This window comes from Convolutriloba macropyga, chromosome 14 (genome assembly GCF_964194025.1).
Source record: "Convolutriloba macropyga chromosome 14, txConMacr16.3, whole genome shotgun sequence".
Lineage (NCBI taxonomy): Eukaryota > Metazoa > Xenacoelomorpha > Acoela > Convolutidae > Convolutriloba > Convolutriloba macropyga.
Window position 1 is genome coordinate 43887721 of NC_134481.1, and position 24788 is coordinate 43912508.

General features: G+C 35.8%; 1 protein-coding gene across 13 annotated transcripts in view; it reads left to right on the top strand.

Moving 5' to 3' along the window:
* Positions 1-24788, top strand: part of LOC142353434 (twitchin-like) — a 238763-nt gene that overhangs the window by 87946 nt on the left and 126029 nt on the right. For 11 of the 13 annotated variants that reach the window (XM_075405670.1, XM_075405667.1, XM_075405672.1 and 8 more), the window contains 10 exons: positions 3258-3299; positions 7428-7567; positions 8484-8611; positions 13035-13162; positions 13772-13919; positions 14574-14722; positions 15411-15555; positions 16228-16500; positions 16785-16953; positions 17491-17594. In XM_075405670.1, the coding sequence (XP_075261785.1) occupies positions 3258-3299; positions 7428-7567; positions 8484-8611; positions 13035-13162; positions 13772-13919; positions 14574-14722; positions 15411-15555; positions 16228-16500; positions 16785-16953; positions 17491-17594 (1426 nt within the window). Of the gene's footprint in view, positions 1-468; positions 481-3257; positions 3300-7427; positions 7568-8483; positions 8612-13034; positions 13163-13771; positions 13920-14573; positions 14723-15410; positions 15556-16227; positions 16501-16784; positions 16954-17490; positions 17595-24788 lie in introns of all 13 variants that reach the window. The other 2 variants (XM_075405674.1, XM_075405675.1) reach the window with 2 other exon arrangements.

The following is a 24788-nucleotide window of genomic DNA, read 5'->3' on the forward strand; positions in this document are numbered from 1 at the left end:
AAAAAAAGGGGAATTTCGCTCCACTAAGTTTGAAGAAAAGTGATAAATTCCAGCCTTCCAGATTATTTTCATACCAAATTTTGACCGCGGATAGCCTTTTCATAAGTCGAGACCTCAACTAGGATATTAACAACGCGCAATTTTAAGTAACGTTTTCTTTAAAAAGGAAAAATTTTAATTTTGAGGGATAATTTTAATTAATTTATTGCTTGTGTGTTTCAGCATTAATAATCGTAGTTTGTAGTTTGTTGACTAACGACAGAAAATGTCGAATCCGGATTGTATTACAGAATTCATAAACTGAAGGAATCTGTCCATTGAATCATTCATCGTGTTTTAGCATTTAGTGAGTGTATAGCTATCGTATAGCGTATAGCTGATTAGTTTTTGATTTCAGCATTTTCTGTCGTTTTATTGTTTAATTACTTTGATTTTTTTAACCAAAGTTAGTAATGATTTATTTTATAGGGCCCTCTTGTGGTAATGAACAGAAGATATATTAGTATTATATGTGAACAAATCACCCTTGGCTTTAAAAGCTGGCTAGCTTCACTAAACTTTCCTTCATGTTGCCTTCTTTCACATTTCAAATAGGCGTAGTATATGATAGTGTTGTAGAATAGATAATGGGGTGGGGGGGGGGGGGGGGGTCTCAACCAAATCTAAATTGACGGTCACCCACCCCCGTAGATACTGCATAACACTCTTGTATACTACTAATCGACCTGTTGCTTGCTTCCACTAAAGAGCTTTGCCACAATTAATCATGGCCAATTTTTTTTGTAAGGTCGAGATACCTTGAAGATATAAATAAGGGTACACTTAGAGTAAAAGGACCAGATGACGGCCCCATTCAGAGCCACTGTGAGCGACTGAAACCCCCAGAGCGCAGACCTTTGTGGGTTTCATCAGACCTGGCGTGGATCGCGCATTTCAACCTGGATTCTCATTTTTGATATGCTAATAGAATGAACTGAGGCTTTTAGCTCCAGTGAAACCTTTAATATCTAATTTCGAATTGAAAACCTAATAAACCTTATACTGCAAGAATACCTGATTGTTTTAGATATTCATAAAGGGATTGATTACTTAATTATTAGAAAGTATTTACAAAATTTTTTCTCAAAGGATTGCATTAACTATTTGTTTCAACATTTACGTACATCTGTTTTCAGCTCATTTAGTTACATCGCACAAGTCAACAAATCAAGAAAAATATTTTTTTTTTGTAATTGATCAGTCGTAATGGGCTCAGCAGCTTACATGTCTGGTACAGTTTCGAGTTTCAAAACCATGTGTGGCAGGAAGCAAAATCTTGGGCTACACGCCAAAAAAGTAATTTATAAAATTTTGAAATCAAAAGGATTTTTTTTTTCAAATTGTAGTTTTATATATATGATTCATTCATTTCTTCGCAATCATGCAATCAAATTCTACATTTCGCTTAAATTGATTATACCTTTGAGCTTTCTGCTTCAAAATTTTTGTAAAGATCACAATAAAAGTTGTTGGTAATTGATTTCGAAATTAGACTGAAAAGGTATATTCTTTGCTGCATTCTTTTGCATAGTGTTGTCTTTGCCCCCTGATTCAGTTTATTGTCATTTTAGTCTGATTGGAATTTTGGTAGTTATTTGCGGAGCGATAATAGTTTGCCAGAATATGAAATGTCATCCTGTTAGATTTCTTGGTAAAGCTTTCAAAGAAACGTTTTCGTAGAAATTCTGTTTTTGACAAAAGAAGGATTAGGCTAAACGGTATTGTCAAACAAAGACCGTTTTTCTGCAAAATAGTATAGGTAATATATGGTTTAGCATGACATCAATGGCAAAATTAGTTTTAATTTTAAACATGACTTAAGAGAGGTTTTGAAAGTAGTTCAGTATTTTTACGATTTTAACTATGTAAGGTCTTATATTTTTTCGTCAAATGTGGCAGTTTTTGTTTGAGATGTTTGAATTCTTCCTGAAATTGATTTTGTTACCTCAATTTATTGTAATTAAATTTTAAAAACGTTTTCGGAAAATACGTGGAGACAAATTGGTGGAACGGTAAACATCGCAAAACGGGAAAATTAAATAAAAGTGGAAAAACAAAAAACAGAAACATAATGTATGAATCCTGAATGGGCAGCTGCCAATGTGTGTGCTATGGAATCTATACCTATCCTGTTGAACAAGAAGTTAATTTTTTTATAGCTGGCAATCTGTTTTGATAATTGCCCATCATAACTTTACTTTAATTTTTTTTAACTTTAACTTTTTTTTTACTTCGGGACCTGTCATAAGCAAAAACTGAACTTTAAGCATATTAATATTTTTTTTACGTGAACAATTGGAAAACTATTCTCATTTGAGTTTGGAAGACAAATAGAATGAAAACGATAATACTTTTCAGCAAAATCTTTAAAAAGTTTTACCTTTTACATTGTTTTACCTGGAAATGATAATCCATAGATCCTGGACTTTTATTATATTAGATCTCTTAGTTATGCATACTCAATAGGAAAAACTTTTATTTATCAATATGTGAAATGAATTGTGTTCCATAATTTTTTTGAAATTTCTTGATTAAATTGGCTGAAGGTAAAAAGATGTGTGTTTTTAGTATTAAAGCTGTGACAGCTTTTGCAGCTGATTTAGTGAAGAAACAAGTTTGCGTCTAATTTTGCTTGTGGTTTGTACAGGGATGAGACCCATATTTTTGGTCCAAGTGATAAAAGTAACTGCTTTGCCTTTTGGCATTACTATATTTGAAGAAAACTGATCTCCACCAAATTTGGAAGCAACTCAATTATATTGTCTGCGTCTGAATTTTTTTTCCTGAATCAGTTTTCTATTGTGAATATAATGTCAGGTCATTTGGAATTTCTTTGAAAAGCATTTTTTCCAAGCATATATTGTGTTGTAGGAACTTTAAATTTTAGAGCTTTTGGCTGTTAGAACAAAGTCGTCGTATTTAGTGAAATCGACATAAGGCATTTCTCACTGTGTTTGATTTGTGCCGATGGATTGAAACTAACCAAACAAAGATTTATCTTCTCCTATTGTATGGTTTTGATTTATCTATGGCCCTATTGATCACCGATAAACCCAAAACTCTGACTGTTAAATTGAATCTTTTTCAGGTCGTATGCGCCATCTGTCATGTTAAAGAACTCTTGTTTTCTATATCGTGTATACTCATTTTTTTGCTGAAATGATATGTACTTATGTGGTATTACTCACTTTTTATTTATTAACGGAAGCGGTTTTTAGGACGGTGATAAGGGCTCCGATGGATGGGATCGTAAGCCAATGGTAAACAAAAACAAACAAATATCATAAACAGAGCAATCAAATCATTGTACAGCTCGTAAATCATCTCTATGTTATATATTTTTCTCTTTTCATCATGGATATGACGCACATGTTTTGTTTTTGTAACGGCCATGAATTTTTATTTCAAATAGTGGGTCGTTGTTCGTTAGGCTCACATGTTGCTCCGACTGCTTATAGTTATAGCCATTGAGAAATTATTCAACTCCGAGGCTAAGCCGAGTTGTTAAATAACTTCGAAAGGGTGATATCGATAATAACTGCGTGGTATTTTCATAAGCTCAACTATAGTTGTTATAACGGTTCTACTTTTTTTCACCCCGATTCAATTAACCAGGCATATCTTAACACCGTATCATTTCACCCCTCTCTCATTTCACCCAGCAAATTATCAACGGGCATTACAAGCATGTTTTCGTAAAAACACTGATAATTTAACTCTTTTTCGGTGGTGATACTTTTGTGTAAAGTCCCACGGGACGCTGAGGTATGGCAATTGCACGGGAGGCTTTGTAATATCGGGTGAAGTGATAGATTGGTGAAATAATCGGGGTGAAATGATATGGGGTGAATTAATTAGGGGTGAAAAAGAACAGAAGACCGTAATAGCTGTTCAATATCAACAAAGCTTGTTGCAACGCTCTTTTTTGTTTCGAGTACAAAATTCTGCGACGCTTCAAGAAGAAACATCACAACCGGAAAGAAAAAAGTGGCAGAATTTCGTATTCTAATCACAAGCGCAGTTTCAGGCCTGTTTTTTTTGCAATTTCTCTAGTTTTAACAGTTTAGAAAGATTTAAAACGATTCGACCAATTTTAGTGTACTTTTTGGTGTTAATATCGATACAAATGTTATCGGAACGATAAATACGTGATTTTTTTTGCGATAACATACTACCGAATGTATTCTTCATCATCATGTTATATCACTTGCTTGTGGTCGGGGCGACCTTATTGCGCAACATAGAGCTATACCTGCTTATAACTGGCTGTTTTTATGTTTAAATGTATGCATACATACACAACCATTTTACATGTTGATTTTTTTCCGTACTGCACAATAAATCGATTAAGAGTTTGAGAAATACTTATGAATGCGCTTTTTGTTCATTTTACAACGATTTTATGTAAATCTTTTCCTGTAAATCACTTGAATTGACTGCAAAATTAGTTAGAATATATGGGTGTTTTTATGCCCCAACCCCCAGTTATCAATTATGTGTTGTTATATAGCACGTTACTATGCAAAAATTATGGCATGTCCGATTGGGAACGTAAAATTATATTCCCCCTAAGCGCGGGGGGTCGATATACATGGTCGATTCTTGTGTAGACCTCATTTTGGTCGAAACGAGAGATTAGGCTGAACAGAAAACGACATTCAAAGTACTTCTCCATCTTCTCAGACCACGCAAGCATATGCATAGATTCTTACTCAAAATGGACCTTATAAAATTTTACACTGTGGATAAAAATTACTTCAGATTTCTTAACAAATCAAAATAACGATAACAAGGGGTCTTGGTAATGTGCGATTGCACATCATTTTCCGAACCCGCCCATCCAGATTTTTGGCATAATTGTCTACCAAATGAGGAACAGATAGAAAACCCCCCAAAAATTCAAGTGTTTTTTGAAAAGAATTGGTGTATGAACAAAAAGATTGCCTCCAATGCAAACCACTCAGTGGATTAAAAAATACCGAACTGGATTGATGAGATCTGCAACCATTAAGAAAGCGACTCAAGACGAACAGAAATCAAAAAACAACAATAAACATTTATTGCATCCAAAACTGTATGTTCATTTTAAATGGCGTCATATAAAACTGAAAGTAAACAAAATAAATTAAACTTCACTAGAAAAAACATGGGACCAGTCCATAATATAGGTCGGTAACAATTGGAGAAAAAAAGAACAAAAAAAACGCAAATATAAAAATTTCGCTTATAGTTTTAAGAACAATTTGTTTAAAAGTAATGAAAACCGTTACATACCAACTGAGATCATCCAACAGATTTATGATTACCTATGCTTTTATAGGAGGGCATCAAGAAGTTTAGTTTTTCATTTTTTTTATGCGGCCACAAAAAGAACAACAAATAGAGACAACAAACAAAAATTCAATTAAAAATTGCGAGAAAACGCTGTCGAAGCCGTAAGTCCATATTTTGCCCTTTAAAATATGCTCTTTTGCGCCTGCTCTAAACGCCAATAACGTGGTATGTGTTCTTTTTTAAATGAGACTATGTGACAAGTAGATAAAAAAGAAAAAAAGTCAAAATTAAGAAATAATTTTGTATATTTCGAAAAAAAAAAATCCTTTTCAAAGTCATGAAAGCCAACAGCTACCAATTGAAAAAATTAAATAGGTTTGCTTATTTGTCCAAAGGAAGCCCTTGAGTCCTGTAATTATTCTGAATTTGTCTAACGTCGACAAAGAAAACGTCAAATATGACAAAAATCAAAAATATACTTTTTTTTGCGAACCTCGTGTCGAAGCTGGTAAAGTCATAACGAACACTTTTAAAAAATGATTCTGTGCACTTGCGTCTTATCGTGACGCCAATAATGTCATACATGATCTGTAATTAACGAGATTAGGTAACAAATAGACAATAAAAAGAATAAAAATGCGAAGTTTAAAAAAAAACTTTATTTTTGAACTTTTTTTCAAAGTCATGAAAGCCATCAGCTATTTACTAAAATCAGAATATCGGCTCATCTATTCTTCCATAAAGACCAGTGAGACCTGTCAAAATCCAAGAATTTTTATACAGCTAAAAAACAAAGTAACGACAGTGAAAGACAAAAAGAAAAAATAATTCATTTAATTTCTTCGAAAAAGTAGTGTTGAAGCCGTTAGAATTATAATCAATAGCTTCACAGATTTTGATATGTTCAAATGTGTTGTATTTTGAACGCCAATAATGTGATATGTACACTGTAAATAATGTGATAGTGTGACAAAGCGAGAAAAAATAGTGAAAAATTGGCAAATGCCTAAAAGTTAAATAAAAAATTGTGAAATCTAGTTGTATCGAAACCAGAAACCATAACTTAACGCGTGAAGCCGCAATAAAGGTTGAACTTTTATTCAAAAGAACGAAAAGTCAGTGTTTCTAGCTGACACTAAGCTACAAGTTTACTAAATAAATAAAAAATCAGCAAAGTTCAATAAGCCATTGTTTATTTAAAAAATGAAATGTTTTTAAAGTCAAAACGACCAGGGCTTTCGAGTAAAAAACTAGATACACTAATCGATTTTTTTAAAAAAACAATTACCGACTGATTACAATCCGAATTATTTTTGGATTGTAACAGTCCAAGATTTGACCAAAATCAGCCTTGCTATTGCTGTTTGTCAATTAAGAACAGTTTGTTTTTTCAGATATTATAGCTATAGATAATTTTGTTGGTTATAAAATCAAAAATAAATGCTGCGTTTATGATAGTCATCGAGTAAATTTCGCAAAAAAACGGCAAAACTTCAATTACAGAGCACTCTCAATGAAAGTGAAATTAGGACTAGCCCTTTGGAGATAACAAGGATTGTTTTTGTGATTTTTGGGTGTGTACTTTCAGTAAAATTTAGTCAAAGTGGACCAAAGAACTTTACATCGTGCTATTTTTGATAGAAAAAGTTGAATTGAAGTTTTTACCAAAAAATTAAATCAAAATAGTCAACAATACTTTTTGTCTTTAACAAGGAAATGCACAGTACTATTGTTAGCAATTTTTGCATATTTTAGCGAAATTGACGAAATTTTAGGTAAAAAATCCGGAAAATGTGAATAAAAATAACGCGAATCCATCTAATGTTCACAAAAATTTAAACCACGATAACTCGCTCTAGAAAAAGAAATTCAAAAAATATTTTTACTTCCATATTTTACGCTGGACGGGCTTTCTAATGATACCGCTCACAACTCTCCGATGAATATAAACTGTTGAAATGAAACTTTTTAAAATTTATCCAGTTAGAGGCGTTGATACAGCCGAGTAGAGTGATAGGAATCTATGCATACTCAGTGTGGTCTAATTTTAATTAATTAAATAAATATTTCTAAATATTTTTAAAAAATTTTTTAACTATAGTCTGTAATTGCAGGTAAACGTGGATAAGGCTCTGATGGACCATAGAGGGAAGCTGAAGAAACCAGCCAAGTTGAAAGTGACCCTGGCGGGTGGAAGCCCAAAACAAGTGAAATGGTTCAAAAACGGAGAAGAAATCGAAAATAAAGACTTCAGGTATATACAAATATCCCTTTTTATATAATGTTGACTGCGAATGCTTGTCAACATGCGTGCAATGTCGACTGAAAACATTCTTATAATGTTGACTGCTAATTTGCGCGGTGTGATGTGGTGAAAGATGGGTGAAACGATAGAGGGTGCGCACTCGCTTAATTTCATCAAAAAAATTGGTGCCGTTAATTATCTTTAATCTCCAGTTAATCTTTAATCTCCAGTTGAAATATTACCATCTTGTTGTGTTCTGATTCAAATAGTTTGCTCATAAACGTTTATCAAGAAAAAAAATAGTTATCACAGAGAAAAATAAATTTCATAACATTTTAATTTAAAATAAAACCCGTCAGCAGTACAGAATCTACTCGAAGTTCTAACCAGGTTATCATATTCTTTTAATTAAAGTTTTTGTACCCTTGGTTAAAGGTTGACAAAAAACGTTGACAATCAAAAGGTACAACTTGTTAACAGTGAATGTGAATATATTTTTAAGATTTCTCTAATAAAGCGTGTCCCTTAAAGTTGAAATTAGCGAATGTTCCAATGGACAGATTTCAAAGGTCAAAGTTCAAATTTAAAACATAGAAAAAATTTATGAATAGAAACCTAATGGAAAAAAAACGTTGACAATCAAATGGCCAACTTGATGCTCAATTCCCTGTTTTTGACGTTTTCGAACGTTCGCTTATTTCAACTTTATGGGACAGACCATATAATTATATTGGGAAACGGTTTAAACATGATTTTTCTGAAACTAAAACGAGCGTCCTGCGTCGATCGTCAGTTTGAGTGAAAATTGATTTGCAATTGAATAATTATCCAAAATTATTTTTAAAAATGTCTTCAGCTAATTCTAATAAAATCAACCAGTTCTAATAAATGAGTGCTCTAACTTTGTCATATTTTTTTACCACAGGTTCAAATTCTCAAGCCAGATGCCGACGTTCTCATTCGAGATCCCGGAGTTGATCATGGATGATGCAGCAGAATACTCGTGTGAAATGGATGGCGTAGAGGTCGGAAGGGGTCACATTGTAATCGATGGTATGAGCTTATACCTTTTTATCATATTTTTCCATTTATTAGTTGCAACAAAACTGTAGCGAGATTATTATTGATTTCATCTTGGGTCTTAAGAACTCGATTTATTGTTGTTTTTGAAGTATTGTTTTTAAAATATTTTTTCGATCGTTTGGTCTCAAAAGCGAAAGATGTTACATATTTAGTTTATTTTAGTTTAACAGAATAGTTTACATGCGTAGCGCATTATTAGGACCAAATTGGCCATTTATGATTCAACAAAATTTACTAAAATTAGCAAGAGGATTTCGTTTTGCAATCTTCTTACAGGGAAAGAGCATTACGAATTGGGTTTCGCTTACGCTTTTGTTTTTGCCGCCTTAAAGAAATTATGGCGCCGTTTGGAAAAAAGAGAATGTTGCTCGTATGTGTTTTGTGTTGTCAAGACAAAACACCCAAATCCAAAATACCTAGCGTGAAAAAAAAATATCCAAAGTATCCTAGCGTGAAAAAAATATCCAAAAATATCCAAAAGGCCATTTACAAAATTTTAAATGTAAGACTTGTTAATTCGACCATGCCTCGCAGAGCCTGGAATGGTCTCTGCAGCCCATGGGACTTGATATGAATGATTCACATCCAAACATTAGACGAATTTTCCCGCTTTAGTAGGATGAAACATGCATGGTATACCAACTGCTGTTAATCGGAGTACTGAACGAAATATCAGAGGGAATTAAATGGTTATTATGGCATTGGTTGGTTATTTGGGTACATTGGGGGTATTTGGTATTCTCTATTCTGTCATGTGAACGTGTTATGGAAGTGAAATTTGAGCGATATGAGATGTTTCAATTTAAAAGGCAGAAGTTTCTCACAAATTAAGAGAAAAAAGTATTGAGCCTAACGCCAAAAATTATCCAAAAAATTAAATTCTTACAACTTTATCTAGCTCCTACTGTTTTTTTACTCTTTTTGTTCCGACCCACTTTAGTGGGGGAGGAACTATTTACTCAAATGGGTTTTTTTTTGTTCAGACAATTTTGGCCGATCGATATAATCATCGTAGAGAGTTGTGGGTTGTATCATTAAAAAGCCCGTCCAACGAAGAATATGGAATTGAAAAGATTTTTTTCAATTTTCGCTTTTTTAAGGGAGTTATCGAGGTTTAAAGATTTGTGAATATTAGACGTATTTCAGCTGTTTTTATTCACAATTTTTCCGTATATTTGACCTAATTTTCGTTAATTTTGCTAAATTTTGTTCAAATTGAGATTTGTAGTGTTATTGATTTAATCTCTAAAGATAGAGGAGAGTTGCTGAGTTGTTCGATTTGGGTTTTTTGGCTAGAATTTATTCTAAATGTTTTCAAAATTCGACTTTTTTCGGGACCAAATATGGGAGCAAATTTGCATTTTTAGCCGAGTTGCTTTAAATTTGCTGGACGTAGATACCTTAAAACTGCGGCCATATTCTTTTTAAGCTGAAAAACAAGCTAGTTGTACACCCACTGGCTTTGAGAGTCTTCTGGAATTTTGATTTTGCCAGTTTTTTGCAAATTTAAACTCGATAATTATACAAAATGCACTTTTATTTTTGGCAAACTGAAAAATTTTGTTAAAAAATGGATCTATTTCGGAACCATTTGAATAAACGAGTGTTTTGTTAAACGTGCAGCAACATCTGGGCTGATCTTGATCTGGCCATGGATCCTTACGATAAATTTTTTTTTTACATTTTATTGGGAGCGACTTTTTTTCAAAATGTTTCTGCTATGTAAATGCTTTTGAACTTTTTTACCTACAAGAATTTCAAATCAAGGCTCAGTTAATGACAATTTACAAAAAACGAGGCCCGACGAGATTTTATTACGGTTTCAGTGTTAAGCTCTTTGAATATGACTAATTATATTTGTTTTAAGAAATTATCGGTTAATTTTTGAGCTATGCCACTTTTTTTTCTTATTTTTCTCAATTTTGGGTGCAGTCTCAGTAAAAAGCAGACGCCGATTTCCATTGTGTTATAAATAATCACCGTAACGGTTTTTTGTTCAACTAATGGTCTATTTGTTTTGATACTACGCCGTTTCATTTTTTTGAGTTCATTTTTGAGTTCATTTTGTTTCCTTGTAAAATTATCACATTATTGACAAGTCCCATCGAAGGAAGGCATAGTAGGGAAAACGCACAGCGTTGGAAAAAGGCATATCTGAATATGTCAATTGGTTTTGTTTTATAGTTTATGCTTTTTTGGCTGAGGCACAGTTATCTGGCAAAAATTTATGGATTTTTTTTGTTTTTGCCTATGTTTTTTTCGTTTTGTTGTTATACGCCATATTCCTGATAAGGATAGGTCTCAATTGCTTGCCCAGGACTTGAAGATTTCAGTTTATAGCTGTTTGTTTTTATGACTTTAAACTTGAAATAAATAATTTTTTCTACTGTATCCTTTTGCTTTCATTTTCGTACGCATATAACTCAATCGCACTAATTAGAAATCTGAATTACTTTTGTTGATTCAAATTTTTATTTTCGAGCTTGGTTATTCGTTGTGACTGATTGCTTCGACTATTGATTTCATTAAAAGTTTTCGAACTTTATATACTGCTCAATTTCTGGGTTTCTTTTTTGTTGTCATGTCTACGTAGTCTTTTTATAAGGAAAATTCTGTGATGTTAATATGAAGAGAAAGTGCCAATTTACAGTTCTTGCAGGCAACATCTTAAAATTAGATTGCCTTTAACAGTATGATCTCGTAAAATCGTTTGAGGTTTTGGTTTCTTTATATATTTGTTGTTATTTCGTGGGGTCGTGACTTAATCTCCTATTAACAGGTCCAATTGGCTTCCTCAGTTAATTCAACTTAATTCATAGCTGTTTGTTGAAATTTTAAGTCTTTTTAAATAAATTTTCGGTCGATCTGTAGCTAAGTCTCTGTAAACACAGGCCACAACCCGTTTCCAGTGAACTATAATTTTTTCTCTATAAAGGTTTTAGTTTCTCGGCTTTGATGCTACTGTTAGTACGAGATTTCATAAAATATTTCTTTTTTTATATTGTGCATTTTATAGACTTTTTGTTTTCTTTTTAATTTATAACAATAATCGTAGGTCCTATTGGCCTTGAAATTTTGCGTAATTGAACATTGGATAATGACAGGTCTCAGTTGCTTCCTATGGAGATATAAATGAACGTTTTAGGAATTTCAATTAAATTAATTTTTTTTAATAAAACAGGAGCGTATTGTTGAACTTTCCACCTCTTTGCTCTCTTTTGTCGACCTGTTAACCAGTCGCATTGAGGACAGCTCCCATATTTTTTCTAATGAATTATAGGTTAAATTGTTTCGTCTAGGTTTTATCTGATGTGAGTTTGATTTTGTTTTTTTTATTATATAAATCGAGTTTTGGTCGTAAATAATGTTTGTTGTTTGATATTTATCGTTGTCCTTTCTAGTGGTCATATTATCAGCTACGTTCATCGGCCCTCTAGGTTGGCATTATTGTATTCCATTCGTTGTTTATGGAACGATATGTATGTTTTTGAAAGTTTTCTATCGCTTCTTCATATGGCAGCAAGGGAAGAATTTGGATGAGCGGGGTCGGAACCTTATGTGCGTACGCACTTTACCGAGCCTCCTTGTTAGCTGTTAAAAATCAATAACTGTTTTTCTTTGTTAGTAGTCTTTGGAGTTTTCTCTATAGAAATTGTTTGGCTGAACTAGAGACCTAATTTTGTTTCAATTTAATTCGGTTCTTTGTTTTTTGTGTCCGTTTCCATTGTTTTGTCAACTTCATTCATTTTTGTTTGGAGGGACTTTGGAATGCGTTTTTATTGTAAGTTCTTGCGTGTTGCAAAGTTGTTTCAGGACTTGTTAAGATGTGTTTTGGTTATGACGTCACGATTTTGATACGATGTCATGGCCACTGCAAATCATATTTTAGTCATTCAAGCAATTGTTTTTGCTGAGTTCTTCGCATGACCTTAGTTCTTTTTAGTTCTTTTTAAGATCTTATTCATGATTCAGTTTAGTTGTTTTTGGTAAAACTTGGCTTTAATCTTTTTTCCTCTCAGTTTTTAAGCTTTGTAAATAATCGATGCTTGGGACTACATGTTACATGTTTACAAAAAAATCTCAGATTTTTTTTTATCTACCAGCTATATATTAAACAAAAAATATATATTTTTTAATTCATTAACTGCTAGGTACGCTTCATGATTTAACGTACAGCCTCAAACTGCTGTAAATATACCTTATCGGGGGACTCTAATTTTGTGACGAGGGGGCTATAATGGGAAAAACCCTTTCTTAAGATGACCTTCTAGTAAACAGGTTACTTTGTTTCAAATTAAAAAGTGCGCTTGGTTTTTCATTTGGATTGCACCCAGGAAGTTTTGGGCACCAACATAATCAATCTGAAAATAGTTCACATGTTGATATGTTACAGTGCCCAAGATAGTGAAGCCGCTACAGGATATAACAGTGAATGAGAAGCAACCAGCTGTGTTCGAATGTCAACTGGATGATGACCAGGTGTTGGACGTTGAGTGGAGCCGCAACGGAGAACGAATCATTGTTAGCAGTTTGATCACAGAATCATTGTTTTTTTAGTTAATATGCAAACATGCACGAATTTTGTTCAATTTTATGATAGTTTTTTGTTCAATTTTTTAGTTAATATGCAAACATGCACGAATTTTGTTCAATTTTATGATAGAAGTGTCTTTAAGTACGTTTATGGTGAAAACACATGAATGATTAAGATACTAAAAGGACGACCGAAACAAAATTTATGGGACAAAATATTTATTCTGCTCAGTTCAGCCTAGAACTTGATGAATTTACTCTGTCCCCCCCCCCCCCACCAGCTTAGTGGGCAGAATTTTTTTTACGCCCTCATGACCTTTTATTCTGTTCTATGATTTCTGACATTTTTTTAAAAAAAATCTCTAATCCCAAGCAATTGTAGCAATTTATTCATTGTAACAGGACTGCCCTAGAGTGTATTAAATTTTTATGTGACAGTTTACTATAAATTTATTTGGCTAGCTCGACCAAGAACCAACAAGAACAAAATAAAGACATATGAGGCCCTAATTTTGTTTTTTTTTTAATCTAAATTCTTGCCAGCTGATGGCACCATAAGATGACTAGTTACTAGAATTTACAAACTGTTGAATTTAGGACAAAGCGTCAGAAGCTATAACGAAAGTGAGACAGAAGCCTGGCTGTCTGCTCAAACTGGCTATCTCCAAAACAACCCCGGAACACAACGGGGAGATCACTGTCAAGTACCAGGGCGGAGTATCCACAGCAAAACTCACTGTCGTCTGTTAGTGTTTTTAACCAGAAGATTAATATTAACTAGTCAAAAGTAATATTTACGTCACCGAAGTTCGGGGTTCCGCGTTATTTCATATTGACCTATTTAATCTATGTTAAAGTAAAATGACCAACTAAGTTAAAGTTAACTAAGTTAAAGTTTAAACTATGAAAATTTTGTATTAAATTCTTTATAGTTAATCCAGCTTATTGTGATATTTTTGCGAATTAGATTGGAACCTAATACCTTTCCCCAATTTAGCTCAATTATCGCCATCTTGTTTATTGGCACATATATCAGGTGGAGGTCGCCGGAAGAGCAGAAAACGCAAAGCGGAGCACCATAAAATGAGATATAATCGATCTTAAACCCATTACTTTAAGAAAAATTTTTTTGTGAAAATTTCAAAATAGTGTAACGAAGGTCTATACGTGGCCTCATTCGGCTCTGTGCCCGTTTGACTGTGATTCCTAGCTCCTTATAAGGGTATATGAGTACACTGTAATATTTAGTCCTACCTGATCTCGAACTAAAAAAATTACAATCAAAACACGTTTTAGTTTTGTTCACAGAGGGCCATAAAATTGCATATTTTCTTCACGGTTAGGAAAGCAAAACAGAACCGTCTGGTAGTTAGCATTGACCATTATTTATGAATTTCAGCGCCACCCAAATTCGTGGTTGAGTTTGACCCGAACAGCAAAGCGATCAGAGGGAAGGACGGAGTGCTAAAGGCACAGCTGAGCACACCTGACTATGACATTAAGAAGATCAAAGTGTACAAGGACAACAAAGTCCTCAACATCGCAAAGGTCAGTGACCTAAAAGCAACTTTTAACTTTATATGACTTATTGCTGATATCTAGAACCATTCGACCAGCTAGGGAATGATTCTCATTTGTAGAGAATTTTTGTAGAAAAATTTGTAGAGAAATTCGTATTAGAAATTCTCTAAGAGAAAAGCCATAGGAACATTCTGACGAACAGAACGTTTCTACGGTTTTTTTAATCAAAAACAGTAGGGCTGTTTTGATGACCTAGCATGTGTGCTGTGTTCTTTTGTACCTTTGTTAAATACAGTATTACTCATAATCCACTTGAAAACAATTTATATTTTCATGTCAAACTGGTTTTTTTATTATATCTTGCAACTGTGGTATATCTACAACGAATACGTGAAAATCAATAAATGGCCACAGAAGAAGAATTTCGGTATTTATTTTACTGTGAATTTAGAATCAGATCTAAGAACCATTTGTATGTTTTTGTTCCCTTCCTAAGAATGGGATCTTTTCCGTTTGTGCCCCCCCCCCCAGCTTAGTGGGTGCATATTATTTGCACCCCCCCCCCCCCGACGTGCCATATTTTTACATGATGATTTACTATGTAATGGCACGTGTTCTGTAAGGGGGGGCTCATAACGTACTGGGGGGGGGGGCACAAACGGAAAAGATCCTAAGAATGAAAGTATACTCGTGACCTGCTTATAATGTTGCATAGGATCCTGAGAAGTACTCGTTTGTGGCTGATGAAAATGACCCCACATGGGTGTACTTCACCGTGAACAAGACAGTAAACGAGGACAAGGGACGATACAAGCTACTACTGGGCGAACAGAAAACAGAGGGAGGATTAATCATAGTCGGTAAGTACCTCCTCGATTCCTCGTAACTCCATCAAATTTGGGATCAATTCTGTTTCCCCCCGCTTAGTGGGCTTATATTTTTACGTCCCAGGCGCACGTGCTGTTTTTTTACAAAGTAACGTAACGTGCTCTATAACAACATATAATTTGTAAGCGGGGGCGTAAAAAACAATGATGGGGGGAGGTGGGGGTTGCAAACAGAATAGATCCCAAATTTGCGATACGGCTTTTGTTTAACAAATGAGTATTTTTGGGTCTGGTTTACTGAAGAAAATTAAAAACAAAAATGAAAAGAGCGTAACTTAGTTCTTGAAATCTTACAAATTTTACTGTTAAAGTCACCTGCCGGTACGTACTGTTGCCTAACCCCCCCCCCCTCCCCCCACCGTCTCAGTAGATTATGACCGAGCATTATTGATGTTTTTACAACTCACCTTTAAAGTGGTGAATGCAATTTGTAATTGATGGTTCCGCTTCTTATTGGGCTATAATGACATTATCGGTGCGGAAACAGGTGTTCAATTGTTCACTTGTTAACGGAAACAAAAAATTGTGTGCAAATGAGTGGAGTGGGGGGGGGGGGGGGCAGCGGCTCCTGTCAAGTGTGAGGTATCCGGTAAATGCAGACCTATTCGATTCAGTTTCTGGATGTTACGTAAGCATGTTTATTAGAACCCCCCGTTGACATCAACAGCAATTTTGGCGACAAAGAAGGTGTCGAATTTGACACGATCAAACTTGAAGTGGCCATTAGTCGGGATGATAAGAAAACACCTGTTGAGTGGTTTTTCAACGACGAGCCAATCAAGAAGGCAGGAAGGTTCTCAAGCCAGGACACTGGCAAGGTCAGGTCTCTCACCATCAAGGATCTCCACTTGGAGGACGAGGGGGTGTACAAATTTGTCATGGGAATGGCAGAATGCAGTGGCAGCCTCACCATAAAGGGTTCGCTACCATTTTTCTTAACTTTATTTTGTCAATTTTATCACCCCAGACCCTCGTATATTACTATATCACTTATTATGCATAAACCGGTAACCAGTTGATGCCTGCAAAACGAGGATTTATTTTGAAATTTAGTTTTTTTTGTAAAAAAAAATGTGAATTTGTTTTTGTGATATTTATGAGTTAACTGTTAGTTATGATGATCAATTTCCGGGAAAGAACTCTTTCGTATGCATTGTTGAGGCTGTTTTTACTATCTGATCGAAAATGAGTGTGTGCTATAGAAAAACCGATCGGGTTCCCGCAGCCCTTGACAGACATGAAGTCAGCGTGCGGATTCTTCGTCACTTTCGCATGTGAACATGATCACCCCAGAGCTGAGGCCTACTGGACCAGAGATGGGGAAGAGATCGAGAAAAGCGACAAGTTTGAAATGTCCCAGGATGGCAACAAGTAAGATTGATGGATCTAAAATCTCCGGATCGATATTGGCGACGTTCAAGTCCTATTTTCTTAACCCCCTGGCTTAGTGGTTAGTTAACGTATAGTGTAGTGTCACCCTCCCCCTTGATTATCGGACATAATGCCACACTAGGGGGGGGGGGGTCTATGGTGGAGAAAGAACCATAAACGTGATGTCTTCATCGCCAAATATAAGCTTGAACACCAGCTGATTTTTTTTAAAACCAATAACTAACTAATTGTTTTGTTTTCTTAACCTTCGTTACTCTGTTCGACCATGACTAGGAGACCAATTCGAGAATCAACTATATCAATTCTCTGTCTCTTTTATGGTAATTTCTTCGCTATGTCTGATTTTCTATTCAAATTTGTGTTGAAGATAATTTCTCGATTTGGGGTTCTTACCTGACTTGAAAAAAGAGATGATTAATATTAGTCGAATAATCAAGCGCAGTGTTTGGTTTTGTTATAACTCTTCTTTTTACACTTCCGATTCGAAATTATTTCAACTATTTTCTGACATTTCAGGCACAAACTGATAGTGAACGACTGCACCCCAGAGGATATTGCCAAATATTCACTCGTGGTGGGAAAGAGCAAAACTGAGACATCCGGAAAACTGTCTGTCGAAAGTAAGTTTTTATGCCAAATGACCTATCTAATAGAAAGCAAGCAACTCTCCGAATTATTAAACAGAAATTAAGAAAATGGCAGTAACCAATGAAACTTTGAAACTTTGACGACTTGATTTTTGGCCCTTGAAAAATTGGGGTCTTCCCAATTATAGCCCCCCCCCCACACTCACACACACACACACACACACACACACACACGAAAGTATGCTACCCCCATTATGGTATGATATGATTGTGGGGGGTATAGGTTATATGGCCAATAAGTTGGTGTCGGGGGTTGGTAGGTTGCATAAAGCTTAGGTCGGACTTTCAAACCAATCTGTTTCAGTTTTCAAATAAGAGTTCTCGGAGAAAGCGACTGGTCATTTACTTGAACAGTCTGTTTTGGTTTTTAGGGATTTTCAATTGGTCTTTCTGGGTCTGGGAAAATTTTTGAACAGGTCTTAATCAAAAATAGGAATGTGTAACGTCCCTAAACAGTCCGTTATATATTTATATTCATATCTAGTGCTATAATTTTCTTTTAAGTCTATATCTTTCCATATATGAAACTCTTATATTACCATATTTATTACCATATTTGGACCGAGAAGTTTGTCATCATCATATATATATTTGCCTAAACTACCATATTTGGACCAGGAAGTTTGTTACCATCATAAATATTTGTTACTTGCATAAAACCAACAACCAAACCAGAAGAAACCGGATACAAGTTGATGTAGCTTTGATCATGATCTATATAACAACCTCTTTAAACAATGCCTTAGTTGGAATTTCTTGTATATTTGCTAAAATATGTTTATCAAAATGTAAAACCAGATTTAGAGGAACGAATTACTACTCTGAAATTAAGTCAGTTTTTTCTTATGCATTCTTTTCAACCTTTCGAGAGTGAGTTTTAGATTGTCGGCCCTGCTCCGGAGGAAAACCTTGGCCTATAAAATCGTAAATTCATATTCAAGCTTAGTTTAAAAAGCATTTGAAAAACCAACTAGATCAAGGAATTTTAAATATCACCTCACATGGTGACAGGAGTGGAGACAATCACTCACTCAATTCCTACAATTTTCACTTATCTTCAATTTTATTCTTAACTTTATATTTTTCTTCACTATGCCTCTAATTAACTATGACTTCCCCTACGTACAACCCAACTCACTACGATGCAATTTATAACTACTGCCAGGACTCAGTACTCTTCTACACTCTCCCAAATGAGCCGGATATTGTTGTTTTCGGAAATCCAAACCACTACGGGACGTCAATAGGCCCTGAACTTATTTATTTTTGATATTTTATTTACGCTATTTGTTTTTGGTAGATTACACGACAATTCAAGAATTCTAGTAATTGTCCAGTATTCAGGACCAACCGATTATTTTCATGAACAATTCGAAATCGAACACAACGCATATATTAGTCTAACAGGCAACGTTGTTTTTGTACTCCACGGGTAAAATTCTATTTGTCTTTCTTTACTTTATTCACTTTCTTAATTATTTTACTATTTACTTCTTCAGCATGCAGATCTCTTATAAGATTTTTCAGAAACTCCTTAACACAGAGGTATACACTAGATTGCCTATGACCACGAGACTAGTATCATTTTTTGATTCGTCCTGCAAAGAAACGTCCATAGAGGTGAAGAAATTTTTTGTTCATAAAAACGATACCGAAATTTACCTTCAAGGCGTTTTTCTAAATGGTAACGTCGCCATTGTACATGTAAGTTTTGATAATTCATTGATTATTGCCAACAACAGATATGACTTCAATAACTTCGTTAATTTGTGTTACCAACACGCGCCAATTCAAATCGGTAATCAGGCCGACGTAACTATTTACCCGTGCATCTAAATGTTTTTCTCGTAAGCCACTTTAACCTCTTACCTTTAATTACTTTGTTTCTATATTTCCCTTTCTCTAAATCTCTTCAATTTTAAGCATTGACTTACCTTACTGATTTATAATTACTTTATTTATACAAAAATTGAAAATGTCTCTCAATATCTGTCAGAGAATAGACAATTTCCTCGAAAGTCGTGATTTTCTTTATCTGGTCATTATTATCCTTTCCAGCATAATTGCTATTTACCCTCTCGCTCTTTATATCCTCTGCTATAAGTATACAGCAGTTGTACTTCGGTTTTGAGTGGACAGTGCTGAACAAAGTTATTGAATAGCGAAACCTATTAGCCAGTTAGAGTGGTTATTAGGGTCACACTTTAAAAACCACCTTTTTTAAAAAAAACACCGGTCCGATTACTGTGAAAATTGGCACACGGCCAGCTTATTGTCTTACTTAAAGATTGTATAGAATCGAATTGTGAAATTCGATATAGTTATTGAGCAAATTGGATTTAAACGAATCAAACTGACACACTGCCACACTCCCGAGAAGTGACACACCAAGAGGAAACTACAAACAAACTAGTAGGTTGTTCTCTTTAGATTGTTTTAAGCATATTTTAACATGGCTGCCAACGCTCAAATAACGGTCGAGCCGTACAGTGGCTCCGAGAAAGAGAGCTTTCGACAATTCGAACAACTTTTTTGCGGTTTTATCGGAGTTGCCGGAATCGCCGCAGGCCAACAAGCCAACTTCCTTCAGTTACATCTAAGAGATGCCGCTCTTAGATACTTCCAAACGCTTCCGGCCCTAACACGCGCAGACGTAGACCTCAGCCTGACAGCGTTACGAGACCACTTTTGCAACCAAGACCTCCAGGAGGTCCATGTTCTAAAATTAGAACAACTCAGATTCGATCCAAAGAAGGACACGCCTGAGAATTTCTTAGTTAATTTGCAAACGAAAGCGCAGCGGGCATACCCAACACCAGTCTTGCCAGCAGTTGCACCCTTAGCACTCCCAGGAGATGGAGGAGCCAGAGACGCGGCGGAACAAACTAGGTTTGACGGAGAAACCGCAGCCCGCGCCGCTCGCCTCCAAGCAGCCGAGGCTAACAAAAACGAGCAAGTAAAGAGGATCTTTATAAAGGCAATGCCTGGCTGGCTAAGGTCCAAACTAATGGAACAATTACCAGCAACGCCAGTGGAGGATCTTTGCACACTTGCCCGAAGACAAATGACAATAAGGGATATGTGCCGGAAGGAAGATTATCCTGAGGATGGCTTTAATGAAATAAGTGATACAGTACAGGATAACCTTATCAATGCGCTCAGCAAAATTAATCAGAACCAGGACGCTCTTGAGAAGAAGATTGAGCAACTCGACAACAAGATAACTGTAACTGAGGCAGCAAAAGAACCTCAGACATCCAGCTATGGGTACCAAAGAGCCCAAGTCCCAGCAACTCCCGACTACCACCAAATCGCCCAAAACCCAGCGAAATTTGCATCAGCATTCCACAACCCTGCAAATTTCAACGAGTACCGAAAATTTCGAAGCTTTTCGGAAAACACACGAGGCCGATTCTACGCGAACCGAGGAAATCCAAATATGAGACCACGATTTACAAATCCAAACCCTCAACCATTCTACCCAAGAGGAGGATACCAACCTAGAATGCCAAGAGGACCATATATGCCTGTTACCCGAGCTAGTGGAACTTTTTGTTACACTTGTGGATATCCAAACCACAAATCAAGTCAATGCTCCCAACAAAGAGGACGCCCAAATAACAGAGGAGCGCAATTTCCTTTCACCCGCTTTCCAAAAAACTAAATAAGCCACCCTTGAGTACCCAAAGTCGTAAAACACCCTCAGAGCCAAAAACGCAGCAAAAAAATATCTTCCAACTCAATTCGATTTCCAAAGAGCCAAAACAAACCGCTTTGTCTTATGTCAAAGTTAAATTTAACAACAAATTTACACGCCGAGCACTCATCGACACTGGAGCATGCTCAAATGTCATAAATAAAAAATTCTTCGAGGAAATTTGTCAAATCTCCCCAGAGCCAATTGAATACGAAACACCCAACTTCAATTTAGTCAAGATGGCTAGTGGACAGCTAGTTAAAATTGACAAACAAGCCAAAATCACCTTTCAACTTGCCCACAGGAAATTTACAGAAAGTTTTTTAGTCCTAAACTCAACAAACCCAGTTATTTTGGGAAACCCCTTCTTTATCAAACATGACATTTCGATTAGCCCAAAGCGAGGAACGATCCAGTTTCCTGACCTAACAGTCCAAATTAATGAAATAAAGCCAGTAGACGAAAAACGACGAACTTTTCGACATAAGAAAATCTCGATCTACACAAATAAAAAACAGACAATTCAACCCTACGAACAGGTACTTTTGGAGTGCTCGCTTCATAAGGATGCCCCTGACTGTGCCAACCAAAGTGGAGTAGTCATTCCCAACGAAATTTTGGAAAAAGATACCGAAATTGCCCTAACCTCTTCCCTTAGTACAATTGACAAAGACAACATTTTGTACATCTCTGCCCTTAATATCACGGAACCCCCAATCACCGTAAATGGTCAGACAGAGGTTGGAAAATTCTCAACCTTGTCTACCGAGCAGGCAGAAAAACTTACACAAATAGACCCCCAACTTATCCCTTTGGCAAAATCAAGAAACAAGGAAGACTTTTTTGGAGAAATCAATCAGTTAATTCAAACTGAATCGGAGTCAAATTTCGGTCAAAATACCCGTCCAGAGCCGGAATACAAAAATCTGTGGTTCCCAACACCCGAAACTTGCGAGAATCCAAGCAATCTACCACCATTGCAGCAGGAGATTTACGACCAAATCCTGAAATTCCAAAAACTCGAAAAAGCTGATCCGAAGACAAACGAGGAAGATTGAGCTTTTTTCTTGAAAAAATTCACCTGGGAAAATTCACCCCTTTCTTTAGCAGAACGCGACGAATGCGAAAAACTTTTGGTTGAATATAGTGACATATTTGCTAAGCACCGTTTTGACGTCGGATACAACACAGAACTAAAAATTAAATTGACACCAGAACACGAGCTACCAGTATATGTCCAAGGTCCGCCTACACCAATCCATCTGCGTGATGAGCTTCATGTCGAACTAGCCTTGATGCACTACTACGGTCTAATTACCACCTTATCGCAATCTAAGTACAGCAGTCCACTTTTTGCCCATAGAAAAGAATCTGGAAAACTGAGAATTCTGATTGACTTACGACGAGTTAATCATCTTTTGAAGACTGATTATCAAAATGCAAACTTTCCAATCTCTAATATGACAGACGCTACGAGTCATTTTGCAGGAAAAACGCTCTTTACAAAGCTGGATTGTTCGCAAGCGTACCATTGCGTTCAAATGGCAGATGAGACTTCAGTCCAACTTTTAGCTTTCAATTTCGCCTCAAGAACATACGCCTACAAATGTTTGGCTCAGGGACTCAGTAAATCAGTAACCGGCTTCAGTGCGTTTGTCCGCCACTACCTTGATCCATGTCTAGCAGCCGGATTATGTACTCAATTCATGGACGACATTGGTAGTGCAGTAGCAGATTTCTCGGATCTAATTCCATCCTTGAGAAAGATATTTGACTGTGTGAGAAAATCTGGACTCAAGCTCTCACCAGAAAAATGCGAAATTGCAGCCAGTTCAATCAAATTTTTGGGCAACACAATCACAAAAGAAGGAATTTCACCAAAATCGGAAAAATAGAAAAATTTCTGAAGAAAATTTCAATGCCGAGGACAACGAAACAAGTGAAGAGACTGATCGGTTTTGTTCAATTTTTCAGAAACTTCATCCCAAATTTGAACGAAAAATTACTCCCGTTTTACCAATTACTCAGAAAAGGAGTCGAATTTGAAACAACACAAGACCAAATTAAAGCTCTAGATACTTTGAAGAAAGACTTACTCGATGCCACTGAGATGACGCTAAGGTTACCAAAACCAGATCTTCAGTACGTACTTTTATGTGATGCAAGTTATTATGGAGCCGGATTTGTGCTCATGGTTGAAGACTACGTAAAAGGAAACAAGAACAAAGAGAAAATTTACGCGCCAGTTGCATTTGGATCTCAGTTGTTTAACACCGCACAATTGAAATTTTCAACATATTACAAAGAATTCCTCGGACTGTACTATGCATTAGACGAATTTTCGCATTACATTTGGAGTTCAACACAACCAGTTATAGTTCTGACGGATAATATCAGTCTCACATACTTCTTTCAATCAAAAACAATTCCGCCTTCAATTTGGAACTTTTTGGATCGAGTTCTGTCATTTAACATAGTAATTGCACATATACCTGGAAAAGCTAATTATGCAGCCGATTTTTTGTCAAGAGTACAAACGGAAAAGTCAGCAAGTTTAACTCTTAAGCACGTTAATCAAATACCAGTTAAAGAGATTCAAGTTGAAAGCGAAGCAAAATCTCCCGATGTAATGATTACAAACATCAACGCTTTAAGTGAAGATTTACCTTCTGAGACCGACAATACATATATGGTTTCGAAATTAGAAGCCTTGGGTCTCTACGAAACCTATTTGGAACGCAAACAGAGGAATCAGAACGATATAAACGAACTTACCGAGTTCAGAACTTACCGGGTTTTAAAAGTCCAATTACCGAGTTCAGAAGATGTTCTGAGTGATTTGCTCCAGAAACAAGATAGTTTGGATCTTACAAGAGAGCAATCGCGCGACGAAGATATTTCCCAAGTCATTGAATGGAAAAACAGCGGATTACCAAGCGATTTGAAGTATGCCTCAACTCGATTGAAGAAATATGCAAAACAATTCGACAGATTGAAACTAGAAAACAATGTTTTGTATAGACTGTTTTACGATGATACTGGAAAAATCCTCCACCAACAAATTTGCCTTCCAAAGCACCTTTGGAAAGAAGTAATCTACAGGCTACATAATTCACCAACCGCCGGACATCTGGGAATACTTCGCACAATCCAAGAATTTCGAAAACGTTTCTACTACCCAGGATTTACTGAACATTTCATCGATTTTATCAAAAATTGCATGACGTGCCTACAACTAAAACGCTATCCAAATAAGCAACTTAGACCACCACTTCAGCCAGTTTCTTCGCTGCAGTCTTATCCAGGAGAAATGATGCAAATTGATCTTGTGCAACAAAATGGACCCATTTTCAAATATGTTCTAAGTGGAATTGATGTGTTTACAAAGTACCTATTCGCAGCGCCACTTACAAATGGAAGTGCAGATACAGTAGCCAGAGAGCTCGTCAAAATTTTCTTTCAACACAGCT